The following is a 10807-nucleotide window of genomic DNA, read 5'->3' as shown; positions in this document are numbered from 1 at the left end:
GAAGATTTTGTTTAGACCCCGCTGGAATTTTTATGTGTTTTGAACTTTTCATTCAGTTAATGATTTGGAGGAATCACTATAAATAAAAATATTAATTAAGTATACGTATGGAAAGATTATTTGATGTTAGTAATTTATATTTTCTGGGTCCTGCTCCCTTAAGAGATCCCTGCTTAGTTCATTTTTCTTTTTCTCTCTCTCATTTTTTAAAAACATTTTATCTCTAATTGTGGTATGTGTGTATTACAAAAATAATATATAGAATCTAAATTTCTCAAGTTAATTCTATGAAAATCTCTCTATATGCTATATAGTTTTTGTATAAAAAAATACTTTTATTCCAAAAAGTATCTTTTGAAAATTTCATAAGAACACACAAGTAAAAGATTTCAGAAAAGTGCAAGGATCAATGCATGTGAAAATGTCCATTAAATGAGTAAATTGGATAAACAACAAACTAAATCTTTTCAGATGGAAAATAGAGTTTGAAAAGAAAGAAATTTAACTTTTCCTTTTTCATGGATGAGATACTCCTTGGTTTTATTAAAAACAAAACAAAACAAAATAAAAAACCGGGCTGTCGTACTTGAAGTAGAAAATGAAGGACAAAAAGCATCTGGCTAAAGGTCACAATCTTACGTGATTCCAAGGAGCAGATGAGTAATTTCAATGAAAGAAGCAGGCTGAATATAGAGAGAAGCAGGGCAAACTGGAGGGCCCAGGCCCCATCTAAAGACATTCAAAAATTAAATTGTTTAATGCTTTGGGTGGGGGAGGGGGAGAACAATACTAAAATTGAAACCAAATCCAAAATTGAAATCAAAACCCAAACCAAACCGAATTCAGAAGCTTCATCTTAGGAGTGGGTACCTGTGGGGGCCCTTGTCATTAACGCTTGCACGTGGTGTAGTGTTGATAGGAAACAAAAGAAATGCATCTAGAGGGGATGATGGAAAGACAGCACAACTGAGGAGAATGAAACGAAACGAGAAGAGCGACTCAAATGTAGCACATAAAGCAATTTGGTAAGAACAAGAAGCGGACACTGAACATTTGAAACTATCAAGGCACTCTTTACTTGCCACAGAAAAATAATCTGAAACGGGGTAACAAAACTTTCTATTAGAAAATTAACATAAGAGGAGTAGGGAAAAAGGAGATACAGTACATCTAAAAGCAAATGTGCAGGTGCTTGTGCATGTAAGTTAGCCATGGTATTAACTGTTCTTTCTTACAGTAAAATCCTGAAAAACCCTGACAATTACTTCAGTGAAAAGTGGCTTTGGTAATTATGTAGACAAGGAAGGTGATTGTAAATTGGGAATTGAGAAAATAAAAAGGAAAAGTTATGGTAGAGGGTATTAAAACATAATAATAGCCAAAATGGTAAAACCAGGTTAAGGGAAAAAGCAAGGCATGCAAAATGGCATAGAAGACAGAAAAAGGCTAAAAGGAAGGTTCAAGATAAAAACAAGTCATCAGTTTCAAGTTTTAAGGTCAATGGTTTGTGAATAATACTCATGAAAATACAGATGTTTCATTGAAAAATAAAAGAATGGCAGTCTCTTCTAGATTTCTAGAAAATATAATGGAATAGACAAAATTTTCTTAACTAAATTTTAGTCCTACGAATTTAAAAACAATCCTTTGTCCTCTGATACTTGTTTTCTACAGATGAACAACATTGATAACAATTGAAACATTTGGAAGCAGCCGTCAACTGTCCATCGTTCTGGGGGTAGAACTCACGGTCGTGGTTTCATATTGCACATACATTATGATCATCCTTCTTATACAATCGTCCCCAGTTCACTCTACATAGCTAAATACATCATAGTGCTCTAGGGTGCTCCACCACTGCAAATCCATTACAAGGAAAGGAGAAGAGGAGGGAAGGAATGAGAATTGTAATTAAGGAAAGAAAGTAGTGGATAAAAGAGAGTAAAGTAACCACAATGCTATTATCAAACAAAGAGGGAAAAAGAAATGACATACACAGTTAAAATGATTTATTAAGATAACAGTGATTTTTGACACTGTTGTTTCTATCCTTTTAGAAGAAGACCAATATCCCATGGAAAAACTTACCATATTAACCTCTGAAATGCTGTCAATGCTTTCAATGTGAACATCTACACCTACTGGCACTGGGGACCCTTCAGAAAGAAGAAGGGGTAACATTCTGAGAAATGCATTCAAACCAGAGAGACGGATCAATGTTCATATATGGCAAATGAATTATTTTTCAAGTTTTTTGAAACTACACATTTCTCCATTATCTATTGCATCAGTTATTATACATTCAATTACAACAATAAAGGCACATGTGTAAATAATTATTCCAATAATCATTACTCACTTGCTTGGGAACATCTCAATATTTTTCTTTTACAGTATAGAAATAGTATCTCTAGTTTTTTCGTTATTATTATATATTATTTAATATATAATAATTATATATTAATAATTAATTAATAATTAATAAATATCATATATTAATTATATATTTATTATGTTTTTCTTTTACAGTATAGAAATAGTATCTCTAGTTTTTTCGTTATTATTATATATTATTTAATATATAATACATTATATATTAATAATTAATTAATAATTAATAAATATCATATATTAATTATATATTTATTATTTTAAAAGTTATTATATATATTTTTAGCTAGTAGTGATCTAAAAAGGAATAGTGTTTTGAAAACATGTCTTAGGGTATGCATGATTATGTATTCTATATTGTAATGGTCGTATCTTATAGTCAGGGTGTATCATAGAGTCCTTGACTCTGGCAGTGTTGGAACCTTTTTCTCCTGCCAAAAAATCAGCCTTTTCTCACTCATGCGGTGGCTAGAGGAACACAGATGATAGTACAGTGCTAGACACAGACACCACAGATTCAGAAGTGTCCCTTCGCAGATCATCCGCAACTGTAGGCTGCATTTGGGAAGAAGCAAACATCCTTAGAAATGCATTTGATGAGAATATACTGAAAATCAGAATTGGAGCAATTTCAGAGAACTGCTGAGACTTTTTTGCAGTTGGATCTCCCAGATTTATGTTCATGGACTCAACAAACCTGAATGACGACACAAGAGAATCCAAACTAGACTAAAACTGACATTTCTTAGTTACCCCTAACAGGATTTCACCACTTCCTATGTAAGGGGAAATCGATGTTGATAACTTCATCATTTAGTTTTGCATATGAAATTTGATGGATATATATGTTAAAATAATTTATATATATACTCGTGTCTTCTTCATATGTTTTCTTCTTCATAATGAGCCATTCTCGATGAAACCTTATTGCTTATATAGTCCTAAGTTAAAAAATGCTTTCAACTGTTGATGAAAAGATATAAATCCTACCTAGATGGATCCCAGCTGTTGTTTTAGTCGAAATTCTGGGATTTAGAGGGGTCAGGCCTGGAAAGCTTTCTACTGAGGCTTAGTAATGCCTGGATTTGCTACATGTGATGTGTGTGCATATAATTCAACAGCCTTTTGATTGCACAATACAGCATAAAACAAAATATGTCTTGCAGGTTCCTGTCTCTCTTTTGTGACTTCCCCATTAATGGCTGATGTTATCTTCACTTTATCAACATCAGACTCCCTTGTTTGTTCCATGAGTCCATATCTTCAGTATCATTTCTTAATCAGAAGGGTTTCAGCTAGCTGGGCACTAGGCCTGTCACTCAAATATATTCCTGCTTCAGGCTTAAGGAATATGTTACATGCATCTTAACCACTCACTTCTTCCTGCCATATTGGATCGATTACATTCTATAACACTAAAAATGACAATTCTATAAACAATATTGTTTAATGATAATTACGATTAAGCATTAACTTGGGAATAGTTTGGTATTATTCCTTCATAGGGGTTTCATAGGTTTCAGCTATGGTGCTTTTTTGTCAGTTTGTTTTTCTTGGCAGCTGGCTGGTACAGGGATCAAACCCTGGACCTTGGTGTTATCAACACCACACTCTGACCAGCTGAGCTAACCAGCCAGCGTATTTTGGCCTTTTTCCTTGAATTAGAGTTATCGACATAAAAATTCATGAAAATATGTTGGCCATGGCTTTACCTGTCATTTCATGGTGAGAAAATCTTCCCATTAATTCCACTACTCCAAGGGAACAAAGCATTTGAAAAGTTCTTGGAGGGGTGGCAGAATGTCCTGGATAAAGTTCTAGCATTAGAATTACATTGACTATAGAGTTTGCACCCAGCTGCATCACAATTATGTGATTTTGGGTAAGTAATTTCTCTAAGCTTAGTTTCCTCATTTATAAAATCTCAGTAGTAATATTCACCTTAGAGACTCATGTGAGACTAGAAATAATACAGTTATTGAACTTAATTGGTGCTCTATAAATGGCACAAAATAAATGTTATTGCTATTGTAATTAAGCAAAAATGCAAACGTGCCCCTTAGGAATGCAAGCCACTATTCCCAATTCTACACTCAAACATTTACAAAATCAGTCCACTCTTCACTAAAAAAAAAAAAAAAAAAAAAAAAAAAAATGACGCAGGGCTTCTCACTTACTTCCTGATAAAACCAGGGACCAACTTGGATTTAGAATCTCATAACTTGTAAGTAGATCATAGATGCTGATGACTAGATGCTGATGCAAGTCCTTAGCCTGACCCCATTCGAATGTCTAACAACACAATTATTCATTGTCTAGTGTATTAGTAATAAATAACAGCATAATCATTTTATAAATACTTTTATTAATTCTGCATTTAAAGCCTTTAAAATACAGTAAAAATTAAATAAATATTAACCTTAGATTATGGTGTTGATTTCCTGGGATCACTAACTAGATACAGCTCATACGTTTATAATCCTTTTTATGTTCATAAAAATATAGCATCAATCTAGTTTTTATGCAGGCTGAAATAATGAGGGCCAAATGAAAGTTATATATCTTATTCATACAGTGCATAAAAATACATTAGATAACATATTATTTCATGTTATCATTACAGCAACCTTGTTAGCTAGGTAGAATAGATTTTAGCTCTGCTTGACAGATGAAGGAACACATACTCAGAAACCTGCACCACTTGCCTGAAACCCAAGACTAGATAATGCTAGGAATATAGCCAGTTCCTTCTGAATCCCAGGGTAAGTCCTGTGTTTTACAAAGGCTAGATAAGCAGCTTTTATAACTTTAGTTTTTGTCTTGACTCAGTAGCCACCATCTAGATGCTGAATTGATTTCACTTGGAAGAAACAAAGAAATTATCATCTATACGATTAAAACAAAAAAGTCCTTAATTATGGGAGATGTAAAGGGTAGGAAAAAACATAAATAAAGAAAATGAGCTGCAATTTATAACCCAAGTTAAACAAAAAGCGCCCCTAAATTTATATCCTCCTGTTTCCACATAATGAGTCAATTAATCTTCTAATGCTTTATAAAAGTAAAAAACACTGCAGTAGCAGCTGGTTTTAATGTTAAAGCTAATTAGAAAAACACATTAAGGCAAGAGAAGTGCTGAAGTTACATTTAGCTCAAGAGGAAAGAAGTATGTTCATGTGTTTGTGTTGTGGACAAGTAGAAAGAAAGGGAAGATAAATTAAAGCTTGTCTTTTATATCCTGCAGTCTGATTTCCCCAAGGAGGGCCGCTGTGAGAGCAGAGAAATGGGTCACTGGCCTAAGTAGCTGTTCTAACCAAGACATGCAAGGGAAGGCTCAGGACTGTATTTCACAGAGCTACCACCCTGACGCTTCTGACTGAATTTATGAATTTCTCTACCAGAACTGACTAAACACACAAGCCATTTGGACACTATTTAGCCCCAGTCTATGATTGTCAGAAAAATATCTTAGTTGTGGGATGACTGGCCACATGCCACTCAGGAGCACATTTCAATTGCATTTTTAATAGCCCAACAAAAAAGCCTCAGGAAAAAAACACAAATTTTTTAAAAAAATGCATTTTTACTTAAAAAGACAACATGTATCTCTAACACCTCAAGCAAAACGGAAATTTAAGGTCAATTTTCTGTTTTCCTGGGGGACGGAAATGATGTAGGGGAAGGAGAAAAGACGAGGGTCGGTTTGTAGTCTCTACAGCGGAGTTTCTCACACTGTAATGTGTACGTGAATCACCCGGGGATCTTGATACAAATGCAGATTTTTCGGAAATGATGTAGGGGAAGGAGAAAAGACGAGGGTCGGTTTGTAGTCTCTACAGCGGCGTTTCTCACACTGTAATGTGTACGTGAATCACCCGGGGATCTTGATACAAATGCAGATTTTTATTCAGAGAGCCTGGGTGGGGCCTGAGCTTCTGCATTTCTAACTCACTCCCCGGTGATTCGGCTGCTGGTCTTTGGGCCACTTTGAGTGACGAGGTCTCTCTAGCCTGCTTGTTTCAAGGTCCACATTCAAGGACAGTCATTTTTCTCTCAATCTTTCTGGCTTTCAACGGCCTAAAATAATCCACATAAAAACTCTCTCCTCTAGGATAGGGATTAATTTAACTGAGGAACCTAACTTGACAGGAATTAGGGCAGCTTTTTGAATTGGTGTTGAAAGGAATACATCATGTTGAGCTTCCAACTGCGGCAAAGGCCGGTTTCGAGCCATTGCCGTGTGACTCGCGCCCCCTAGTGGCCGAAAAGACCCACTGCCGGGCAAGTTTATCTTCCGAAGATCACTATGAAATCTTGACAAACTCATTTATGGAATTATAGAGACCGAGGTACAAAAAATATCTTCGTGGTCGTTATACAGTATATTATTTAAAATTTGGGAAAATTTGATTGGGGGAAGATTCTATTGAGAATGGTAGTTAAGGGCTCAAGCATGTTTAGGAGAGTTGTAAGGACGTACATATGAGAAGCAGTGAAGTAAAGAAAAAAGATAAAGAAATAGAGTCTCGGTTAAAAAAAAAAACGTGGGGCAGAGGACACATTTCTAAAATGTGTAATTTCAAGACTTCTAAAATCTTAAGTTAGGATTCAATAACTGTGAGAAGCACTCTGAAAAACAAACAAAAAAAAATAAGCTCACCAAGATTTAATCTGATACTGATAATCAAATGCAGTGGTTCTCACAATGTGATCGCAGATCAGCAGCATCAGGAATTTACTAGAAATGGAAATTGTTGGCCCACCCAGATCTAGTGAGTCAGAAACTCTGGTGGTGGGGCCCCATAATCTCTGTGTTAAGACCCCCCCGAATGGTACTGATTCTCGCTAAAGTTTGAGTCACTAATCTAATGAAATCAAGGTCACACCCTTAGAATTGCAACCCAATGGGTTCCAAGAAATTTAAAAAAAAACACAAAACGACACCCCCCCCCACAACCCTCAATATAACTACCTGACATACTTTTTTATGTTACCTGTGAACAAATGAGTTCTCTCTCTTATCTACAAGCCTTTTGTGCTTGCTTTGGTCATAATCACAATAAGGCAAGAGCACTGTGTTCCCCCACCCCACCCTGAATACTTGAGGTATCGGTTATTTATCAAAAAGCTGTACCTGTTCTACTGCCAGAGGATCTACTGCCCTTCATCCACACTTCCCTCATCTGCACATCTCTGGGATTCTGAAAAGTTGTCAGTTTAGGAACTGTGGCAGTGGAAGACTTTGGGTCAATGAAAGAAGAGTCAGAGTGGATTTAGCAGTAAGCCAAGAGTTCACTTTAACTGGTTGATTTCTTCACACCCTGTGCATTGCTGGAAAACTTGGTACCCTCAGTGATTCACCTATATGCACGTTAAACCATCTGAGAGGAAGAAAGGCTTTGATCCAAGTGTGCACCTCTACTGCAGACTTCTTCCGTCCTCTGCATCATGGTTCCACCACTTACTGCTTTTACGGTCTTGGGAAAATCTCCTAACCTCTCTAAATCCCAGTTTCCACATTGGAATTTAAGTATCAGGATAGTGCCTATTTCATAGGGTCACAGTGAGGGTGGAATGAGACAGTGAATTAAAGGGCTTAGCACAGGGCCTGGTACTGCAACATTTTGATCAATTTTAATTGCTAGAAGTGATAAAAATTTTAAAAATAACTCATCAGAGTTGGTTCATAGGGAGCTATGGTATGTGACATGCTAGTTCTTCCACGAAAGCCAGATATTCCAGCTCAGAAGAACATTCAAGATTTTATGAATAACATGCAACACATCTTATAGGCTTTAGTTAAAACAATAAATTGATATATAGGCAGGATATATCCATTTACCATTTATTGAACACATACTATTTACAATAGTGTGTATAGTAGAAAAATGAGTTATTTGGTTAAAGTGGATAAATAATAATTGTAAAATTTTTTTTTAAACTGGTGGTCTTGTGTTTTGGTCTAAACTGCTTCAAATTTTCACCTCCATATTGACAGTACAATGGGTTTTGACATGAGTTTTGTAAGGATAATACTCACCTCCAAATCCAGGTCTCATTGTAAAATCGTGGTCCTCTATATGGAGAAGTTGCTCATATTTCAGGGGACACACTTTGGTACTATCACCTTTCCTCATTCTAGGTTCTTGTTTGCTGTCCATCCAAAGCGGGAAGGAAAAAAAAACAAAAAACAACTTTTGGGATACATACGCTTCTGGATGTTTTGATTTGAGTTAGCCATCTGTGCTTAACACAGCATGTTCTAAAATATATACATAAAAGCTCATTTTTTTAGTTCATATTAAGCCAAAGATCTACAAACAATTGCTCTTTATTATAAAAGAGTGGAGCAGGTTAGGTAAACCAAATTTTGGAGCACCTTAAATGACAAACTGAGTTTGGATTTCATGTACGAACTGGCAGTGTTTCTCAGAATACAGATTTTAGACTTGGTGTGTCCCGATTAACTGGGTGGAGGTGATCAAAGTTCAGATTCGTGGACCCCTGGCCCAGATCAGCTAAATCAGTACCCAAGGAGGCAGGGCCTAGGAATCTGCATTTTAAAACGCAGTGATGCTTGGGGCCACTGAGGTTAAACAATCTTTGAACTGACAGTCAAAAAATAAAAACACTGCCAAGTTGTAAACTGATGAAAATAGTGTTTTGCAAAGACAAAATGAGCAGAAAATATGGGAACAGGCTGAGATTGGAGGCAGAATTCTTGTCTGAGGTTCTAGAACCTAAGGGATGGCAATGTTTGGACCTGATGCCAGGTCAGATTGTGAAGCAGGTGAAGTTTGTTTTCACCCACAGTTCTGCAGGGCAAATGCAAAGCGGGGAGTGGCCTCTCTGCTGTATGTGTCCTGATGTGGGAATAAAGCCCTGTCTCTCCCTGGGTCTGTGAACTTGGGCAAGTTGCTGCACCTCCCTGACTCACTTTCTGCCCTGTGATACCAACTTCCTGGTGATATTGTAGGCGAGAAGGCAGAGTGTCCCTGCGAGCACAGCTCCTTCGGAAGTAACATGCAGCAGACTTCTCATGCTGGGGTCCTTGCCCAGCTCCGCTTCCCTGAAAAATGTGCCTGTCATCCTCACCATCATGGTTAGCAGCAGCAATAGCACAGACCCTGTGGAGTCTTCAAGTAACATGCAGCAGACTTCTCATGCTGGGGTCCTTGCCCAGCTCCGCTTCCCTGAAAAACGTGCCTGTCATCCTCACCATCATGGTTAGCAGCAGCAATAGCACAGACCCTGTGGAGTCTTCTAAGTGAATTCTAGTCACTCTGAATACCTGATATGCTTTCATGTTAATAAATGTCTTCTCCAGAAACTGATGTGAATTTTAACATAAGACTTGTGGATGCAATTTCTTGATTCAATAAAATGACTTCGATGGGGAGAATTTCAGATCCTGAAGCAACTGGTGGAAGACATATGTGCAGGCTGTGGGCACCTGAGATCACCCAGTGGGGTCTTTCAATAGGACGGTTTCTGGTTGAAACCCTCAGAGCTTATATATATATATATATACACAAGCATTTTTGCCCTTCAAAGAAATGGGGAAGTTGGGAGATCAAAACTGGAGTAGAAGGCAATGAGTTTGATTTTAAGCATGTTAAGCCATTATATCCTATGAATAATTGAACATATAGAGCTATTTCTTCCATGGAGCTAGAATTAACTGGAAAAATTATTCCAAGGAGCTATAATGAACTATGTATTCAAAGATAATAGCAGCTAGCTTTTATTAAATGCCTACTACATTCAAGGCACCTTGCCAGATGTTTTGTAAATATTATCTTCTTTGGCATGCATCTAAATATCTGGTTTCCTGGGCCTAAGCCTAGAGTTTCTGATTCAATAGGTTTGGGGTGTGAGAACTTGCATGTATACCAATTTCTCAGGAGAACAACTGGCCTAGAAAGTAGAAGACATTTAATAAAAACTAGCTACTTGTTACTATTTTAAGGAAAATGGAAATGTAACTTTGGGTGGAACTCCTTTGGTAATATTTTTTTTTTAAAAAAACAACTAAATGGCATATCACTACTGTGTCTTTTCAGGAGCATATCCCTCCATGAGATTAGAAAGGAGAAATCTTAATTAGGGATCCCAAGAACACTGAACACAGCCTGCTATGAAATGCTTTCTTGGCAGTACTTGGAAGTACATGCACCTGTTCATACCTGAGGGCTCTTCTGATGTACAGGAGATGTTCCATATTTATCTATTTTTGCCTTTTTTATACCTCATCTACTTCCCCAAAAGGATTTGTTACTTTTATACCCTGTAAAAAAAATTTGAGGGCTGGCTGGTTAGCTCAGTTGGTTAGAGCACGGTGGCACAATACCAAGGTGAAGTGTTTAGATTCCCTTGCCAGCCAGCCACCAAAAAAAAAAAAAAAAAAAAAAAAAAA

General features: G+C 36.8%; 1 protein-coding gene across 1 annotated transcript in view; it reads right to left on the bottom strand.

The window, feature by feature from the left end:
• GABRR3 (gamma-aminobutyric acid (GABA) A receptor, rho 3) overlaps positions 1-10807 on the bottom strand; it is a 55862-nt gene that overhangs the window by 34244 nt on the left and 10811 nt on the right. The window contains exons 2-3 of the mRNA XM_008583793.1: positions 8432-8544; positions 2089-2156 (exon numbers count right to left, since the gene is read on the bottom strand). Coding sequence (XP_008582015.1) covers positions 2089-2156; positions 8432-8544 — 181 coding nt within the window. The remainder of the gene's footprint in view (positions 1-2088; positions 2157-8431; positions 8545-10807) is intronic.

Source organism: Galeopterus variegatus, unplaced genomic scaffold (genome assembly GCF_000696425.1).
Source record: "Galeopterus variegatus unplaced genomic scaffold, G_variegatus-3.0.2 Scaffold3044, whole genome shotgun sequence".
Classification (NCBI taxonomy): Eukaryota; Metazoa; Chordata; class Mammalia; order Dermoptera; family Cynocephalidae; genus Galeopterus; species Galeopterus variegatus.
The sequence above is the reverse complement of the archived record's forward strand: the minus strand, read 5'-3'. Positions and strand labels throughout refer to the sequence as shown.